This window comes from Nothoprocta perdicaria, unplaced genomic scaffold (genome assembly GCF_003342845.1).
Source record: "Nothoprocta perdicaria isolate Ctin4 unplaced genomic scaffold, notPer1 scaffold_91, whole genome shotgun sequence".
NCBI classification, from domain to species: Eukaryota; Metazoa; Chordata; class Aves; order Tinamiformes; family Tinamidae; genus Nothoprocta; species Nothoprocta perdicaria.
In genome coordinates this window covers 745,702-766,864 of record NW_020456210.1, presented here as the reverse complement: position 1 = coordinate 766,864, position 21,163 = coordinate 745,702, and the positions used below count along the sequence as shown (strand labels likewise).

Genomic DNA, 21,163 nt, shown 5'->3' with positions numbered 1-21,163 from the left:
CCCCCCAGAACAAGCTCACCGGCCGCAGGAGGACGGACCATATATTACTCTCCATTACTTTTTTTTTTTTGGCAGAATGACTGACAACATCAGGACAGTCCCTTGAAGCAGCTGCAGGGTACGAGACACTGGACGCTTCTACGTGAGTGATGTGTTTGCTCCACAAGGAGGTGACCAGAAGACGGGGAACCGATTACTTCAAGCTCCTTCTCCACCGCGGAGTTGGAATTACTTTAGAAAAAGTAATTCTAACAGGGTTAAAATCACTGCCGTATTTGACATTAAAACCAGCGCTGCTTAAAATGAACATAATATTAAGAAATATAAAACATTTTCAAATATAAGAAAGAATGACAGCACATACTTCAAATATATTGCTAATACAGTCCACTTGCCCTTCCAGGCTGCTTCGGTATAACGGAATTTGAAAATCATATATTTCAGCTAGCATTTCTTTTTCAAAATTAACAGCCTTTGAAATAATTTTTTTTTACAGAACTATTTAAAAAAAATTAAAAGATTTATGTACAGCTTAAAAGCCCATTTTTTGAAAAGCTATGCCTGTTTTGCTGACACTCAGTGAGACTACAGACTATGTGAATGAATGTATAGCCAGGCATTAAAACATTCCAGGTAGGCATAATTCAGGTGTTTTGAAGCAAATAAAGAATGCCGTGGCTAACCAAGGAAGAACATGCATCAGAACTAGTTTTGCATAGCTAGCCTTTTTTTTTTTCCCATTTTTGTTTTCCTCTTCAAAAGAGCTCATCACATGAGCGTCTAAATTTCCTTATAATATTTCATCCTTATCCAGAACCCTGGAATGCAGGTATCAGAGGCACCAAGGCACTGAGTATCCTCATCTCTTAACAGTACAAAAACCAAGCACAAATTTGTATTTACATACAAGTTTCTACTGAATTTTTGGAAATGCACTGGCTATGTTTTGTGTTTTGAGAACAGAGACACATGGACTAAAATCACAGAACAATCTGATGCTGCCAAAGGTTACCTACCCCTCCTTACCCTTTCACCATTAATTATGGAAAATCCCAAACCTCCTRGAAGCAGCTCTTCCTGCAGATGCAGCAAGGCAATTAGCAGGGCTACGTGGATCCCAGGGAGCATCCGTGGCCTAGTTTCCACCCAGACAGAACGGCAATACGGGATGCGCCCTGCGCCACTCGCCTGCTCTGCGCTTGCAACCAAGACGACGGCAGCGGCGGCCCTCCAGCAACGTGCAGGGTGTTTTGGGGGGGGTTACAGCTTCTGCGTGAGCCTSGTTCCCTCTCGTTTCCTCTCCTGTACTCCGGAACAGGCTGTTCCATTCCCCATTTCCACAGCCTCATCACACAGCCCAAGCCTTTCCCCCGCTCCGTCTGCCCCTTCAGTATCCGAGCCCCACGTCAGCAGTGCCTGGGGTCTCTTCTCACCCTCGACACCAGATCTGGGTTAGTTTTTTCTACTGTTCACTTAGCACTGAAACGTGATGCGCTCCGGCTTACTGACTACTGAAAAACTCCCACTGCAAACAGCATTCCTAAAAGGCTGTAGGATCTGATCTGAACTGCAGGATCCTGCCTCTCTTATGGTGAGCAACAAGATTTCAGGAAAATTTCAAAAATGTTATATGCCACAAAAGGAATTTTTACACTTGATCTGACAACCTGAAGCACAAAACTCCGTAATTAAGACTAGTCAAGAAATTACAGACAACATGGCACCAAATATCAACAAGTAACAGTGTGGGTGTGAAAGAAAAAGAAATGCATTTCCACATTGCCACTTGTTGTCTTAGCTGCACTTTTAGTTCCTATTCCTTTTTTTTTTTTTAACGAAATCTTATTTAAGACAGTCTTTACATTCTGTGAATGATGATCAATGTCATTGAACCTGAGGCCAAAATAACAGTGGTGATTAAAGATTACAGATTATTCATAATTGGCAGAATTCTGAAAATTGCAATTCTGTTGTCATAAGGAGTACACTGCATTCTCAAAAAGGGACAAAATTCAAACAAATGTCAGCTGCATCAACACCGCTTTTGTCTTTAGGATTTTGTCAGAGAGCCTTCAATGCATAAATTCCCTGCCAGAAGTAATTCTCTCCTAACATTGACAAAAAGATATATATATATATTTTTCTTTTATATTTACATAGTATACATATTTACATTTTTAATAGTACAACTGCAGAGAAAAAAAACCCTGTCTTTAGATGCTTCAACAGTATTTCTCCCCTTTGAAAAATTTACAAGTCTTTTTCAGGTCCTTTGACAGCTAGATGCAGTCCACATCGTGCAGGCCACCGTCCATAGTCAAAGCACCAAATCTAAAATGAAAATAAATGAATAATGAAAGCATCAAAACTCACATCTCAACACACATTTTTATCTAATTATTATACCAGGGAATAATAAAAATATATAAATAAGACAGTTTAATTTGATGCTAAGATCACTTTGCCACAAAGCTTTTAGTAGATCATTATCATATTTTTTACCATCATCATCATCAGAAAGATGACCCACTGCTGACAGCTTCCATCTGCAATAGCTTCCTTAGAAAGAAAAGTATTTCAGCTGTTCACACAACAGCAAGAGAAAAATAGCAAAACAAAAATTATTCTTTATGTGATAATGAAAATGCTCTCCCAGTATTGTGACAAATATATCAGTCTTTCTCTCTTTAGTTTAAATAAGTAAACTGCAAAACTGCATTAATTCAGCCTGGTGTAATTTCACAGCTGTTAAAAATTGTATCTAGAAGTGAAGAGTTAAAAGACCCCATCAGACTGCTGAGCTACTGAGTTCAAATTCAGAATTAACCTCGCTGGATAGAAGATATTTCCATTAGCTAAACAGAAGTTACCTTAAACAAGAATGACATGACTGCTGTGTCAGACCCATTTCACAGCAATGTTTCAAGGTTCAGAAGAAAGCTTGTTACGTTTAGATCAGCAGTTCAAAAACACATTTCCTGTCATCAAATAGATTATACAATTGCCTCTCAAAAGGCTCTCTGGATCTACAAAATGCACCAAGTTAAGGCTGTTCCAAACATCAGTCAGAAAGGAGAATGAGGACTTGCCTTTCCAAGATGTGATTGTTCTCAGCCAGCACTTCAACCACCCCTCCTATTTCCTCCTTCAGCTTCTTCATCCTGCAGTAACAAGACGTGAAAGGGAGGTTATCGGAACAGTCATCTCCTACGACCACTCAGCACCATGAAGCTTTCAGCAACTTGTTCTTACACACAAAAGCAGGGGAAGATACTGGGTTGGCTATTCAGCAAAAGTGATGCATAGAGATATTAGTGTTGTCCCCTATTCATTTCCACCACTTCAATGTAAAGGGCTTTTTTCCTGCAATAAATATAAAGTGCCTGCTCTTGACTGCTCGTGACAGAGCAGTCACTTAAGCTCTGCACTTGCAAAGCAGTTGACTATCACAAAAAAACCTATTTCACCTATATTATAGAATATTACATTAATCCAAATGAGAAATTCTTACCCCAGAGTCATTTCTACCAATGTGTTTGAACTTGGATAGACTGGATTGATTGCGTGTTTCAGCCCACTAGAAGCTGCAAACACCTTTTGTGGCAGAGCATCTTGTAACTACAAAAAATAAAGAGCAAATATAAATTACAAGGTGAGTTGTTACATATATCTTGGCGTCTACCTCAAAATATTCCTTAAATTCTCCATTGCCATGATGCTTCATAACATCATTGCTATGGGAAGGATCTGACAGCTTGCAAGTTCAGCTCAGCATGGTAGGTTTTGTATTGGTATGACCTATAGTGCCCCTCATTTATTCCATTTTAATTACCTTATACTTTGATAATAAACTCTCTGAAGGAGGGATGACCTATCTGCTATGGTTGTAGATACCAGGAGCTTAATAACTGGCATCTGCTGTTACTGACGAAATAAAAATGACAAAATACAAACAAGAAAAACCCTGCTTTTCACTGTTCCTTAATAGCCTCGAGATCTACTTTTTTTTGTTTCTATTTATATATCCTTAACAAAGAAGAGTAATTTTATTTCATGAAGATTTTCTTGTGTGTCCTCAAATTAATTTTTTGTTGTTTTATTTTTTGGAATCACTGTTCAGACACTACAAAATATTTTCATCTAGGGCTTCAAGGATTACATTAGCAGGTACCCTTAAGCCTCTGTCCCCAACTTTCAATACTGCTGCAATGTTTCTGTTTCACAGAAGTATTAATAATCCTCTAGGTGCCCAGACACTCAGCAGTTGCTCAGAATGTTTCTTAGGTGAGTCCAAATCCACTTGCAGAGATTTTTTTTAGGGACTGCTAGCCCTACAAAACCAAAGAAGTCAGATTCAAAATAAGGTTGACTCCTGTTCTACTCTTGCACCAGCAGGGAATCTACTACAGCCAACCTAAATACAGCCAAGCACTCCCATATTTCAACTGGATTGCACTCATGTAATTAAGACTCAATATATTAACACCACTGGTAGCAAATAATATGAAAACAGATTTTTATTTCCTCAAATACTTGACCTAATTTAGAAGCACTCTACCTCATTTATGTAATCCTGGTATTTGGATACCTCCTCTTCAATATCAAAACACTGGTTGCTGAGAGCCACCAACTGTTTCCTTACATGAAGCATTTTCCTAGAGAAAATAAAATGTATTTTAGATTTTAGAAGTGCTGCAGTCAACACTGCCAGATATTAAACAACAACAAAAATCAGTCTCTTGCCTTGTCCAGTCCTCAGCCTTGTCCAGAAATATCTCACATTTGCCGACACATTCCTCTTTGAACAGAGTTACAGCCTTTGTAGCATGCAAGTACAGCTTCTGCCTGCAACACAGGGACACCAGGAACAACGTGGTTACACTGTTTGCAGAAGCCCATTCCTCTCATTTGCTTTCTGAAACGTGCAGAACAAATATATGGATTTAAGCTCCCTCCAGCCAGTTTTCACTCAGGTTGTTGTGACGCATGAGAACTCAGCACACGGCATGAAGTGACAGCTTATGTTCCAAAAAGAGACCTTGCCAGAACAAAAGGCTTTATCTACAGCATCTAGTTTCAGTTATCTGCATATGAACAACTGGTCTAATATCTTCTTGCACTCAATGTTTACCCATACAAATATATTAAAGAAAAAGGAAACCTAAACTGAAAGCACAGAAACTTTTACTATTTTTCATTTTGTCTTGTGCAGGCACTGGAAACCTTCTCCATACGCAGGTGATCCCTTGTGGTGAGCAACACTCGTGCAACAGAAATCCTCTTGTGGGTGCCAGCTTCAATTCATGACGAGCCAAAAAACCAAGGGAAGGATGGGAAAACAAACCGGAACGCGGCGCCGCTTGGCAGTGTGGGCAGCAGGACCCCATGCCATGGTGTGCCCTGCACCTCGAGGGGAAATCAGGGCACATAAAACATCCCTGTTCCTGCTCCTTATCTCACGATGTCCTGTGTGGCAGCTACTGGCTAACCGAGTGCTGGCTGGTTTGCCACGTCACGGGTGGCAGCCAGAAACACCCCACTCGAGAGCTGCTCCCGAGCCTACCCAGAGGCAAATATTCTGAACTTCAGTCACTCAGAGGCAAATATTCTGAAGATTTGTCTCTCTTGCTAATGGCACAAAGTTCTTAAGCTTCATTTTGAGATGAGCAGAGCTCAGGCTACAGCACTGCAAGACAGCAGGTTGCTTACACAAACCACTGCGGTTTCTCTGTGGGGCCAGTCAAGTAAAATCAGAAAGAATTAAGATCTCAAAGGTACCTAAACAATCCTGAGATGACACTCACAGCATAAAATATACTGCTTTTCAAAGTGATGGAAGTGAAGCCTATGTCAAGTTTTCTGGATATCAACATAAAGACACATTTTGATTGTTAAAAAAAGTCTTAAAAGCCTAGTTTGCCTGAGGGAGTGCAGCTTTAAAACGAGCTACAGATTGTGCCCCTTTGCCGGCCAGTTTTCCAACCATCTCCTTAAGAACGTAAGGCTGGAAATTCTCTCTTACACTATTAAGTTCAATCCCTTGCTATTTTAGGCAGTTGTGTCCAAGTCACTTTCAGTTTATCAACATCTGCCTTAAAATTAATTAGGTTTCTTGCCCTTGCTGTGCTTTATCTTAAGAGGATGTCTCCTCTGCTTGATAGTCACCCCTTTTAGCATTGTCTATGGCAAAATCAAGTAACCTGGTAGGGAGGGTACAGGGTCTTCTGCACGTTACAAAGTCTCCTAACTGCTATTTGTGTTTTTAATCCCCAAGAAAAACAAATAAAAAATGACCCAAACAGTAATACACTTTTTTTCCTAAAATACAGATACATGCAGATAAGGAACAAGTATTAACACCTACATTTAAAAGGTACATCAGCAAATGAACTTCACTGTCAGAAAGCATCTCATTATAACATGTTAGGTCTCTGTGTACTTACAATATTTGAAGAATGTTAAAAATAAATCCATGTCCTAAAGAGCACACAATTTAAAATTAATAGTCACTGACAGATGAGGTTGTTGCCAATAGCACCTGAGGGACCTGCACACCACAACATTGCTTTCTAAAAGTAACTTCAAAAACACTTACTTGTCAAACTTGTGAATTTGTTCTTCATTATAAGGAAGTCCTAGAATTAAAACAGACAAGCAGATATTACAATTTAATTCTGTTACTTGTATTTATATAAGACTCCAATAAATTTATTCATTTGCTATGTGTTTTCCCTCCTGTTCTTGCAGGTAATGGGCAGTAATTTACTTTCTTCCAATGCTGCTATTTGAATTTCTGAGACTAATGTTTTTTCATTCATCCAGGCTTTAAGATAGTACTCACTGAGACAGCACTACAGATACACCCAATCTTCCTGATTGTTTCCCTATTGCTACCATAAATAGCCTAGTAGATCAAATATTGACCTGCCTCATATTTTATATTGAAAGTAAATCAAGTTACTTACTACGTTCTGCTTTGTCTTTTTTGAACTGATAATAAATTTCTGTGATGGAACATAGCAGTGCCTGCAGCCTCTCTGGACTAGAATGACAACAGGAAGAAAATGACATTTTATATATAAACTTAAGTACATCTTAATGAGTTTTATGAACTACAGCTCCATGTAAAATTCAAAATAGTTTAAAACAATGAACTAGTTACTTACTTTCTGTCTTTTGGATGCATGCCCTCCTGATTTGCCCAGCTGTCGGCCAGTAAACCACCAGGAGAAAGTTTGTTTTTGATATCTTGAAGACTAGTTTCAATTGTGCTCTGCGAACTGGTGAGCTACACAAGAGCAACAAAGTTCAGTCTTACCCACTGGCTAAAGTGAAAAATAGCTTCAGGCTGAAAACACACCAAGTACCTTAGTACTAGAAACTCATCTGTTTACCCAGTATTAATTAAAGCAACATGCCCAGCAATGTACAGAAATTCTGCCTAGGCTTCTCCAAGACCACATAAAATATGGCATTATTAAAGAAATGATCATCTTTAAAGACAGCATTCCCCCCAATTAATATTTGTTTACTTTCAAAGTCCTCTGCAATAAGTTTCTTCCTTTCATATATCCTCTACTTGTTTCTATACTTGTTCTTTCAGTGTATTAACAGTTTGTACAATGACTCTTCATATAATTCCTAACTCTCACACTTCAAATAACCAAGACAGAAGTGCCCAAAACACCTTGTTTTCTAGAATAGATAACTTGAGGGTTTTTTTCCCTCGAAACCCCAGAAATATTCATTTTTTCTTTACTCATCTGAAAATAAGATACAAATTTTACAGCAAGTCATACTGAACTGTGTGTACATGTACCATTCTAGAAAGTTAATGAGGTAGTTCAGTATTCTTCAAGTAAATGAAAAAAACTGCTTCCACTTGAAAGATACACTTCAGCACTTTCATTTTTTTAACARGAGTAGTGTAGTAAAAGAGAATTTCCTTTCAAGGTCACTGGGCTAACAAGAGGATATACTCTGTTTTCAGAAAAATATTCATACCTCAGCATTGGCATTTTAACAACCTCTGGCAGTCCAGAAATAACAATGACAATTCAAAATCCTTACAACCTGTGTAACTCTGTATTTGGATTTTTCTCTAGAAAAACACATTTTGGGAATGGCACTGCTTTTGTAAGATACTTACACGCATTATCTTCGTATGTATCTCTGAAATTTCATCCACTTCTGGTGTTTCCAGGTTGATCTGCATTAAATTCTCGTATCTGATCATAATAAAAATAAATGAGTGCTGTGAATACACTCCAAATAATATTTGGATCTAAAGATTAACAATAACTACCACTGTCCTTATATGAATTACAATACTTATCCACCAACTATGAAAGACAAACAATCTTAGAGGTCATAAATAGCAGAGAAAACATTTTAGCTAAAAAGCACTTTTTTTTTTCATACATTCAGACTTAAAAAGATGCTTTAAACATTTATTCCTCATTTCTTCATTCTGCTCTTGTTTTTATTCTACAGGCAAATAATCTCTCAATAAATTTTTAAAAGGTTACAAAAAAGATTGCTTAGAACAGTCAATGACCTCACACCAGAACTGATACTCCAGGGCCATGATGTGCTTTCCTTTGGAAACTTACTGGAAAAGCTACCAAAACCTTGCAGCCTGGACTACTAGCACTCCCTGTGCACTGACACTTCCCATATGACTGTAATTCAAGTGCTAAACAGACCAATTGGGGGATTTTTAATGCTGAATCTCAGCCAGATTTTTTTAACACCATCAAAACAGCTTGGCTGTTTTCAAAATGATATATTCATGGCTCAAGTTGAATACTCTGTTTACTTTTTTTTTTTTTTTTTTTCCTATAAAAGCTCTGATTTTTCAAGCTGTGAGGCACAGCCTAGGAAATGGAAGGCTTTTCCAGAGGACACACACCCTTTGCTGGCTCCGGGAAAGTCTTCCGCAGTCAGAGAGGCTGATGAGCCCGTCCCTTCGCGACAGGCCGAGCTTCTCCAGGCCGGGCAGGCCCAGCTCTCTCGGCTTCTCCTCACACCCAAGAGACTCCAGTCCCTTCCTCATCCGAGCGGCCCTTTGCGAGAGCTGCTCCCGGAGCTGTGGGGAGCCCAAAACTGTCCCCAATGCTCCAGGTAGGGGCTCAGCAGGGCCGAGCAGAGGGGCAGGATCCCCCCGGCCTCCTTGGCCACGAGGCCACCCTGCTGCCTCACGGCCACCCTGCTGCCCACCACGACTCCCTGGTCCTTCTCTGCAGCGCTGCTCTGCAGCAGGGCAACCCCCGGGCTGCCCCGGGGCCTGGCATTACCGTCTCCCTCTACGGAGCTTCGTGAGGTAGATGAGATGCTGCTGGATGCCCTGGACCTGGAAACTGTCACCTAAAGCAGGAAAATGATCCCTCCTGAAGTCTAAGGGGACTTCTGCTCGCTCCCCGCAGCATGGGCATGAGGGAGGACAGGCTGTGCAGTTTATTTCTGGCCTCCTTACGTGCATGGGCTGTGACAGGCACAAAGTGGGTCAAATGCTATTTTTTTCCAAGGGGGTATTTTACAGAGCTCTTCCTCATTCATTAAAGATGGAAAGGGACCGCAATAAAAGCAAGTAAAACTCTGTAAAACAGTGTAAGTCATTTAAACCAGGAATTCCAGATTATAACATTTAGTGTTAGCTGCTATATTCCTTGGTCAGGCTTTTCCATAGCTCCTAAAGTCAACAACAGCAAGTGAGCTGTGACACAGGGGAAAGGAGAAAAAGCAGATACCTAACCCAACAGTAACTACTCCCTTTCACCAAGTAAAGGAGCAAAACTAACACCCCAATTTGAGAAAGCTGATTACTTGAGCTGGTGTTTAAGTCACTGCCACTAGCAAATCCATCCCAATTCAAATTTAAATTTCATGTGGAAAAAAATCTGTAAATAAACTTAACTTAAAATACAGCTGTCACTGAACACAAAGCAAAAACAGTGGATTCAGTGCTACTACTCACACTTTCTCAGCTCTCTCAATGCTTCTGCTGCAGAAATCCAGCTTGATGACAACCTCTGCCTTTCTATGAACCAATTCATTGTAATCATCCTTGATTATTTCCCTGGAAAAGTGAAGGACTAATATATAATAAAAAGTATTTAACTACGATCTTATCACTAATACAAGAATATATCTACAGTTACAACTGCTAGTAGAAATTACTATCATTTAGAGTTGCTTTAGCAATACTGTCATACAAGACTACCTCGTGCAAGCCATACAAATTGTCCCTGTATATTACTGAGGACTGTATTCAAGTTAACCACAGAAGAAAGCCAAAGAGCAAATTTCACAATCGCAGCAACACAGTCAGCAACGCCCCAGGCTCGCTGCAGCTCAGCCAAGTGCTTACGTGAGCCACCGCATCCCTTTGCGCATCAGTTCCTGGTAAAGCAGCAAAGAACTGGCAACTCGGCACGCATAACATATGATACCTGTTACTGCCTGGGGGGGGGAAATAAGCATCATTAGTTCTAATCTGGTACTCTCTGAACAATCTTTTAAAGTCAATTAATCACAACAAAGCAACACAGATTAAGAAAAGAAAGAGCAATATGAAGATGGCAATATAAAACACATAACTTGGACCAAATATTACTGAGCAGACAACTAAAAACTCATTATGGAGGCAGAGCTCGATGTGATAAATGAGTTTTTCCAGCTAYGCTGGAATATTAGGGATCAAAATAAGTCTTTTATAAACACGAATGACTCCTCTTACTCTTGGGGTTTACTTTAATTCTCTGGAAAGCCACAAGTAAATTTGTTCAGTGGTTCAGGTATTAAACACATACATCAAAAGAACTCATAAAAATGATAAATTTCTAAATCCTAAGGCTAGGGCCTCTCTTCCTAATTCCCCACTCACCTAATTCCCCCCTTACGGGCTTGCTGTACTACTTAGAAATTATAATTTATAACATTTTAGGTAACTAATATCAACTGACAGCTTCCTACTTAAAAATTTGAAAGACTTCTTGCTTTCAGAAAAACACATGCTTTTAAGACTACTCTGCCTGAACAAAATATGTGACTACAAATGACTGTCACAAAGTCAACCGGCAATGCACATGCAGTTGTTTTAGGATAACAACAACTAAATGACACATCCATTAATTTTCCCCCTTAGAAATTCTCAAAGTTATTCTCTCAAAGTTATTCTCTCATGTTAAGTRTTTCACCATCTCAGGGGAACACAAATCTGCTGCGAATCTGGCTAATTTTAGGAYTCCAAAAAAGCAGGAGGCTACTCCCTTCCCTACATCAATGCATTACAGAGTAACAAAACATCAGGCCTTCAGAAGACTGATTTAAAAAAAAAAATCAAGAGAGATAAATAATCTTTCCATTGCAAGGACTTCTCAGTAGGTGATGTTTCAAGATTTTGCAGAAGCATGCCTGGACAAAGTTAATGCTGGTCTAAATACTAATTCCCATGAAAGGGGAAGTCGCTCATTTTCACACAGCAGAGAAGCTCCTCCCCTTAGCAGGAAAGCGAAACTTTCTTCTAAAGCTGGTGGTACCAGTAACAACACACCCCATTTCACTGGAAACAAGTTCATTTACATAGATATTAACTCAGACAACTCTCTCCTTGTTCACAGAGGAAATTTTAAGTTATGACTTGTGAAAACAGCCCTTAGCTCTTTATGTGTTTGATTTAACGGTCAAATAAAGTGAGGACTTACAYGGTGAGGAATAATATCACATTCAARCAGTTAAGTAAATATTTTGTAAATAAAGTCTGGTTTTCRCAAAATATGCTTTCAAAACACTTGTTAACAACTAGTAATACATACYTCTCTGCCAATCAGAACCCCTAACTACCATATTAAAAATAGTTTTATTAGCACTGTTCATCTCAAAAATCACGTAGATTGCATTTCAGTATTATTATCCGAGATGGCTATATAAAATAAAACACTAACAACTCACTTTAGCCATACTGGCATCCCCATCCAGATCATAACGTTGGTGTACTTTAGGAAGCAAGACTGAAATACAAAATAAATATATCTGTATTTTCTTATTTTCAGCAAAAGACTTAGTCTTAATACAGTAACAGATACACTAGTATATTTGTTCATTCATACTAAATGTATTATATAAACAGTAATATATATCAGAAATACTTATTAAAACGCTCAACCCACAGCCGAGTCTGAAGCCAGGACTGTAAAGAGCCTCCCATTTGGTSCCACTGCYTCYATMTACATCTTCCACATMTCYCTAGGAGAAAGCCTTGCTGGCCACCCAGCTCAGCATCCTCTGCAGCTGCCAGCAGCCAGGGCTCAGGGAAGCAGGCAAAGAACAGCGCAGAAGGGAATTCCTTGGCGGATTCTCCCAGCTTCCCACAACCTGCGGCTCAGAAYTTCCTAGGAACCAGTGAATCTCAGCTCCACGAATTCACTTCTATCCTTCAGCCCCGTGCTTGCCCTCACGGGACAAACTCTTTCCTCTTATGGAGGAAATGACATGCCATTCATGCCAGGCCATRGCCATTCAGTGCCACTAAGACTCCTGGGAGCAAGAGGACCTCACTGAACACCTTTAAAGACCCTAAGCATACGGTGTCAATTGGATCTCCTGTAATCCCATGCCGGCTCCTGCAGGATGCAAAAGCACCATGGATCCTCACGTACCCCACGCGCCTCCCGGCACCCCCGACAGGACACCGCGGGCCTCCTCGGCACCTCTCAAACACAAAAACCTACTTCTTTTCTGTGCCATGGCACTATCTTCTTTAAGCAAGGGCAAGTCRTTAGCGCCTGGGAACAGAAAGACTAGGCATGTTCAACAGCTGGAATCCTCAGTGTTTTCAAAAAAATAAACTGACATAAAACCAAAGGTAAGGGTAACTAAACAACCAGAACTACTTTCAAAGGGAAGCTCTAAGCCGGAGGAAATGACTTCCACCTACCTTCTTCAAAGATCAGCCCAACAATGTTCAAAGCCTCCCTGCTCACCACAATGATAGGATTCTCCTCTGTAGTTCGGGGGAAGAGCTGGGCCAGCCTGCCAGGCTCCAGCATCAAACGCCGACCTTCGTAGATCAGTTCTTGATTCTGAGATGGTATTTTGGTTTGTTTGTAGACCAGTTCGTGAAATATAGCAGCTCTACGAGAAAAACAATATATAAGAGATACACCAGAACACAACAGCTTAACAATCCACAGCTTTTATATTACTTAAAAAAAAAAAAMTTATTGCTGAATTAAGAGCTGCTAATAGATRAAGAGCATTTGCTTTGTAGAGAGAACAAACAGAAAACCAGTGTTGCCTACAGCTTATCCTGTTAAAAAATTAAAGGTCATTTCCTGCAAAACATCAAATACCCCTCTAAACCTCAGATTTTCCACCAAAGTGCTTTTTTTTTTTTTTTTTTTTTTTGGTAAATGTCTTTGTAAACAAACTTGCTTTGATTTGGAAGTCTGAAGGTTGGTAGGAACAGGCAACGACAAAGGAGAAAAAGGAAGCAAGCTTCCCTTTAACATCAGGGCTTGATGGTCATAAAACAAATCTACGCAGCTCAGGGTCCTAAACACCTTCCAACTCCTGTTGGAAACGCTGACGTTTACGTCCAGCACAGGCGATGCTCATGTTTCCTATCTCAGATGGCAAGATAAAAGGGTTTCGAACACACACTCTSAAAAGCTACCTTGTAAATAAGAGGATTTAATAGCAGCCTGTATGAGCCTGGGTTAGTAAAACTCAGCRTAACACATAAAAGATTAGTGTGTTCTGCCACTGACTGAGTTGATTCAGCCTTTGGTTACTTTATTTTTACTAGAAATACTTTATTATCAACATTGCCACTTACACTTAGATAAACTGTCAGAGAAAGGCTGGTGCATTTGTTACATTGGTGATTTGGGGCCACACTACTATTTGACTGAATAAGCGTTAAGGAAATGAAACTATACAGAGCAGAGAACACTTACGTATTATAGCTGTGAATATAAATTTTGTGCAAGGTCATCTGCTGTAGTGAAAAAATGTGGATTATTATTCGGTGCAGGATGTCACTTGTCTCGGCAAAGAACTGGTCAAATCCCCAGCACTTTTCCTGGTCTGCTTCAAGAATATTTGCAAGGACAGGCGTGAGCAGTAGTTGTAGACCCCTAGAGCACACCAGGAAGGGAGATGACAAAGTGCAGTATTTCACTGGACCTCTGTCATGAATGCAAGTCTATCTCATACAACTCGACCACTCCAGAACTCTTTTTCTCCCTTCTGCTGAATGACAGAACTTTCACACTTTATCTATTTCCTTTTTAGGCCTGACTACCAAGTATATTTTCTTTGGTGTTTTTCTCCTACTCATACCCCTTCACATTCTTAGGTGCTTATTTGCAAATCAGCTGCCATGAAACTATATGGATAGTTTGGGAAAAAAAGAAACCGGTAATGCACGGATATGCTCAATAGACCTATTGAAAAGCTCAAAGAAAGCAACCTCAGCAGCCAGACCTCTGTTCCAAAGACCTGACACTGAGGAAATAACACAAAAAGCCCAACTAAGCAGCACTGAAAAGCTTACATGAGCGGCTCAAACTTACTTCGACAGACTACAAGAAACAGGCATCTCCCAGCTCCACTCAATTGGTCCATTTTCTGCTTTCTGAATTCCAGAAATAGCTCCGGAAGGCTTTCCGGTGATTATTTTATACCTGTGATAAATTAAATATATATATTTACATTTTTTTAATATATTTAAAGTATTCAATTATTACCTCCAAAAGAGATAGTAGAGGTCTAGAAAACTAATCTTAAAAAGGGAATTARTAATGTAAGTATAGATTCTGAACTGACAGGGAACATTAGGCTATGCTCTTGTTAAGGGGCGATACAAGAATTCGGGAGTTTCATTTACAAACTGACAGTCAGGAGTGATGCTAACAGAACAATCTTAATAAAAAGGAAGCAATACAGGCTGTGCTAGGGAGACAATTTTGTCCATCTCAGATGTGGCAGAAATTTAGGAGACTTAGTGAGAACCTGAACTATTTTTCACCAGTGCTAATTAAAGTTAGATTTCCAAAGCTGTTCAATTTAGGCATTTAACCTGACTGATTCCTAACAAGTTCTGTCACAAGAGAGGACATTTAGCTACTAAAAAGTCACTTGGGGAAGAGAAGGAAGAGCAATGGAAGGAATGAATATCAGCCAGGCTTTAAAAAGCTGTTTTAACTCGGATAAAATTTGGCATTTGCCTAACTTTATACCTAAGAAGTTAGTATTTCTCAGAATTCTCATTAAATGAWTCAAGAGCTTTTTTTTTCCAACAGAAAATTCAAGTCGGTTGTTCTTTTCGGAGGATGAGTTCCATACAAAGCTTTTATAATCCAGATCTTTGCTTATATACAAGCATGTAGGACAGTAACAAGAACCTCTGTGGGAGAACCTCAGGGTGGGCAGTTCCCTAAACCAAGGAAAYGGGAGGCAGCTCTGACAGGGACTACCAGCACAAGGGGGCTACKGGCAAACCACGAGTTCCTAAAGACCTTTAATTAGATAAATAGTATCTAATTAGCTTTAGCTYTAAATACAATGCAGAAGAACAGAACTATATTATGAGGAGACACAACTTCTGCTTCACATTCAGGCTGTATCTCTTAACTTCTAGCACAGTTATGTGCACAAGCTGTTATATGAAACATCAAGCAAAAAACACGATTCTGCTACTAATAAAACATCAATTTCATGGGTGGTACATGTATCACAAGACTTTCTGAAAGGACAGGCATTCTTAGGACAACAAAAATGTGCAGCTCTAAAAGAACACATTTCAGAATATAGCAACTTAGTCTGAATATCCAAGTTATAAACGCCCTGGGGCAAGAAACCAGGCTGGTGCAACGGTGAAGAAAAGATGTGTACAAAAACATCACTATTTTCAGCAAGCTCTGACTTACACCTCTTAGTGTTCCACACAAACTACATTTGCTAAAGAAGAACATTAAAGAATGCTAGACTTTAAATATTTCCACTATTATTATACTGTTCACCAGGTGCACATTGGAAGTATGCTTGATCAAAGASTTTCATGAACTTGTCTTTATTTACGAATAGGTAAAGTTCTCCTCCTAAATTACCTACATCACTTCCTTGTTCCGACGAGGTCCTTCGAAGGGCCGGAAGGGCAAACTCCCCGTCGCAGCATGGTAGAAGGTCACCCCAATGCTCCACAGATCAACGGTCGCTCCGTATTTTTTYTGATGCTCCTTCCTCAAAACTGCTCGCTCATACATATCTGGATGCTGAAGAGAAAAAAAAAATCAGATAAGAAGAACTCAGAATTGCTTTGTAAGCAGTAGAAAGAACAAAACCCCAACCCAGCTCGCCATTCCAAACATTTACTTCTTTGATCAAAGAGTGAAGTTAGTTTGCATTGCAGAATTTGCTTAAGTTTACACAAGCTGTTCCAACAGAGCATCACAGAAGTGCTCACTAGGTATATGATGGTCACCCTTATTAAGGTTTCCCAAGCAAATTTAAAAAAACATAAAAAATAAAATAAAATCCTAAAAGTAGACTGCTGGAATAAAACATTAAAGATGAGAAAAACAGCAATCCTCCWGATGGATTTGAAACAACAAATACTACATTTACAAAAGGTCCATAGCAGGGGACAGCACCAGCTAAGATACTTAGTATGAGAAAGCATTTTTAGGTAGGGGGCGGAAGAAAATTTAGTCTAAAATGCTTGAATTGATGCTTCTTTACCTCACCCAAGGTGAAAAAAGTGGAAAATTATAAAAACAACTACAACATGAAGATGTGAGTATTAATTCCCAACAGTGTGAACTTCAGCTATTCAGCTTTAATCACAGAGGGCCCCAGGCCTCAAACACTACTGCACCAGAGAGTGAAATCAGTGGACTTACTAAATACTCCTCTGTGCCATAGAGAGAAACAAACTGCTCATCATCTTCGAGCTCTCTCGCAGCCCCGAAGTCTGTGAGCTTGTAAACGGACTGCCCGTCTTCACCTATGACCCGCATGATATTGCCCGGCTTGATGTCTCGGTGCACGATGCCGTTCTCCCGGAGATGGTTCATCCCAGCCACTTCCAAGAGAGCAGGCCACAATTACCCGTACGCACACGGACACCGACTGCACAAGCACAGAACTGCAACACGAGTAAGAACACGCACGTTGTTTCCTCACAGGGAAAGGAGGATGGGAAAGGAGAGCAGAGTAATCAGAAAAATAGAGAACAAGCTAAGCATCTTTTGCCCTTTCCTCCTTCCAGGAGCGAAGTAACAGTAATTTTTGCTCTCAGAAACATCTTTGCCATAAAGTAATTGATTTTTTTTTTAAAGCAGGCAGACATGAGTAAACCTCACTATTTCTCCAATTCTGAGATGAGCTATCACAAGAGAACAGTCCAATGCATRACAATCTTGAAACAGAAAAACAGAATTTAACGGCGTTTTAAGCAAAAATAGCTTCACAGTGCAGCTACTTACACCAACTGCAAAAAAGGAAGTGACTCTCTATGAGCATATTCATTTGTCAAGTTAGTTGTCATTCAAATTCCTTGTCTCTTGTTATTTTATGATAAACACAACTAAAGCATGAGTTTGTTTTAATCAATTCATTGGACTAAAATACATACCCACATCTCTCAGAACAATCAAGAACTCAGACTCTGGCAAACCAAAGGCATTAGATGGCTCCTCTAAAACAGTGTATAAACTCCCACATGGACAAAATTCCATAACTAGTACTTTATGTCTAGTCGTTGTCTGGAAAATGACAACAAAAGAAGTTTATGAATAACACAAAAATGGTAACAGAAATCACTTACAGCCACAAAACCTTATTTTCAACAACAACAACAACAACAACAAAAATCAACAGTTAGATTTAAAGACACCTAACAGACTGGAACTTGGAACAACGTAAAACTTGGTTTGCACCTCTTTACATTTATTCTGATTTTGAACAGGGAAAAAAATTAGAAAGCTTCCAAGTCTAGGTCCTTAGAGAGAAATAACAGCAGAAAAACAGACAAGTGCAACAGGAAAGAGTAGAGAACAGCAGTTCTCACTCTCTTCCCCTACTTTACCAGCTCTGCATCTCTTGATTGCAACTGATCCGTCTCAGTTTGAGCACTACTATTGTAATTCATAGCTAGATACAACTCTACATGTATTAGGCCCTTGTTTCACTTGGTTACAAAGCAAAGTCACAAAATTGTCAGGAGTACCAAAATATCTCTAGTTTTCACAAGTTTATTGTGCTTGAACTATGCTCATTCACTATTTATCTTGGCAGTTCATGTTACACAGTTATATATAAAAATAATTTTAAAATCAAGGAAAGTCATTTATAAAAAATGCAAAATTAAATGTAAAAACATACTTTATCCTGTATAACTGAGGCTATAAGCAAAAAGAACAGTTATTTTGGTTGCTGCCATATACATCAGACCACATCATTACCTCTTCTTCAATAGCAAACAACTTGACAATATTTTTATGATTCAGTTTCTTCAGCACTTCGAACTCTCGCATCTGAACATCCACAGGACGGAGAAAGCTTATGCTGTTGAATACTTTGACAGCATATAAATCCCCGGTTTTCTGTTTGGAAAAAATAAAATCAAGTTGTTAATAAAACAGAAGCCTGAGACTGCAAAAGCACATGTAACCAGAACCGGAGCGTTTCGAGACGTGTGTACCAGCGTGACTGGATTGGGAACTGCACAGAACAGTATTTTGTGCAAAGCTAAAAATCAACATGCTAATAAAAATAAATAAATAAATATATATATATATACACACACACACACACACGTATGTATTAGTCTAGCTTAAGGTAGACTACAAGTAAGGAGATTAGCAGACGCGAAACTCAAGTTGGAAAAAAGCTTAAGATTCTGTGGATTTAAGTTTTTTATTTAAGAACCGACTTAAGTAATATTTATACACAGGTTGACAGCCATTTTGTTAGATATGGTCTTGTGGCATAAATGAAACGTTGTTATAAAAATCACAGAAAACTTGTTTTAAATAGGACTGGGAAGATAACAAGAGCAGGTAATTTTACAATGACTAAAATAACATGTCATGCAATAAAAAAAAAGGCTAAGATTCTGAACCAAGGAATACTTTCTTCCAGAAAAATGAAAGAGTGAAGAAATAACTTTAGTTATCAGCCTTACTTTAGTTATTAGCCTTACTTTAAGGCTAATAATACAAATTAMAAACAAAACGAAATAACGGTATAGCAGTCTAATTCAATGGATGAATACATCAACAATTAAAAACTACCATTCAGTTTTATAACTGAACATCATTAAAACATTAAAAACACATCCGCCGTAGGCCCAGGTCTTGAACAGTTTTTCCTGGTTCCACGCCACTACTCCCATCTGAAAACGTTTCAGTTTTACACATTGCCCAGACSAGCAATTCCTCACAAACCTTGTGTCGCCCACGAAAAACATTGGCCGTCGCTCCCTGGCCTAGGATGTCAGATAAGAGCCAGAGGTAATTCGAAGTGCTCTGCATCTTTGCTCCGGATAAGGCAGTTTTCTTCTGCACCTGAAAGAGGTTAAATACACACAATTATAACTCATTAAAAGACACGAAGGGGACTTTTCAATTAGAACTGAAACACAACTCCAAAAACAAGCTGAAGAAGTTACGAACTGAACAAATCTGTTTTGGGGGTTAGGTGGTAATYAGTCACAATTACATTCAACTCGTTGGCACCATCAATCTGCATGAAGAGAAATTAAAGGCGGTCTCTCCCTTATTTCTAGTGGCAGTCGCTGGAGGAAATAAGAAACAGCAGCAGCAACTGGTATCAAGAAGAAAGTAAAACCAGAAGCTTCCTGCGCACAGGAACACGGAGGAAGTGGGTGCAGTTCCGCTCCGGGCGCGAGCGCTCCGGACTCCCCACGGTTTCCGCTGCACCCACGCAGCACTGCAGAGAGGCAGACGATTTCACGCGATTTCAGCTGAACACGTGTCTATCTGCAGCAATTTCTGATGTCAGGCCTCCAGCCAGCTGCTTCCTCCTCGTGCTGGATGTGCAGTTCCCAACAAACCTGCCCCAAGCTGCCTGGCAATTTCGGGCAACAGAAAGCACAATAAGATTTGGGTCAATTGGCAACTACTGTAGATGCCCAAGACCCGTATCATGCAGCACCTTCATCAAGGGAGATGTCTGCAAGAAAACTGAATACACAGCCCACTCTGAACACCACTTGAAATAAGGCCTTTGAATAAAATAATAAAATCATAATTAAACCTCCTAATTGGAGCGACACGTCAGGTGCCTCCTTACAAGCCAATATGTGTTTTGTCACCTCGTTAGACGCAGTATTCATCACCTCACACCAAAGACTCAGACACACAACAAGCCCTTTCTAAGCAGGCAGCAAGTATGAAGAAGGATCAGGTGAACACAGGGCTTCTTTCCCAATGTCTCCTAAAATCCTCAAACGTTAGCAGCCCATTAGAAACTGAATCATTGCACTGGGTATGAGCCATGACAGACACGTCCTGGCTTATACCTGAGATCAGCTTTCTTCACCCTTTTGCTTTCAAATTAATTTTGCATCAGGATGAATAGGTGAAAACAAACAAAGAGGACAGGCTTGGGACAGATGAGGTGGGATTTCATCCATTAGCTTAAAAAGAAAAGAAAAATTACTAGCGAGTTCTCAAGGTTCACTCTTTTAGTAATAAAACCAGGAAGATATATTTACATCAGTGGTAACCTCAGGTACATATCCAGCTCCAAAATAAGGTTTGCGTTGCACCACTACTACACCGGGATGTCAAAACACTGTTTTTGTAATAACAGCAAAGTCACAGCCTTCAATTCAAAGACATGAAGTCCCCTTTGGCTTTGATTTTCATCTTCGATTGATATATATATATATATATATATATATATATATATATGTATAAAAAAGCAACTTCTACAGTGCATTAGAAACCTTTTCTTCTGTTTCCTCCCTTTGCCCGTGCTGGATTCACAGTCTCCCTTTTTAGACTAATCCAGTTCTCAGCGCCCAGCGTTTGCTGGCGTGGTTTGCTCTCCACCTCAAAAATTTTATCTCCCCAAATCTCTCCGCTCACCAGGAGTTTCACATCAAACAAAAAATAAAAAGAAAAAAAAAAAA

At 39.5% G+C, this 21,163-nt stretch overlaps 1 protein-coding gene across 1 annotated transcript; it reads right to left on the bottom strand.

Moving 5' to 3' along the window:
* Positions 1-2,164: 2,164 nt before the first annotated feature.
* Positions 2,165-20,909, bottom strand: TBK1 (TANK binding kinase 1). The gene is made up of 21 exons (XM_026052766.1): positions 20,744-20,909; positions 19,452-19,571; positions 18,468-18,608; positions 17,639-17,768; positions 16,905-17,086; positions 16,117-16,277; positions 14,577-14,687; positions 13,959-14,138; positions 12,938-13,134; positions 11,953-12,011; positions 10,370-10,461; positions 9,977-10,078; positions 8,150-8,228; positions 7,167-7,288; positions 6,966-7,042; positions 6,596-6,635; positions 4,744-4,845; positions 4,559-4,655; positions 3,512-3,618; positions 3,090-3,161; positions 2,165-2,331 (listed from the first exon to the last, which is right to left on the bottom strand). The coding sequence occupies exons 2-21, from the start codon at positions 19,536-19,538 to the stop codon at positions 2,280-2,282; spliced, it is 2,190 nt and encodes a 729-aa protein (XP_025908551.1). The 5' UTR covers positions 19,539-19,571; positions 20,744-20,909; the 3' UTR covers positions 2,165-2,279.
* Between the last annotated feature and the right edge of the window lie 254 nt (positions 20,910-21,163).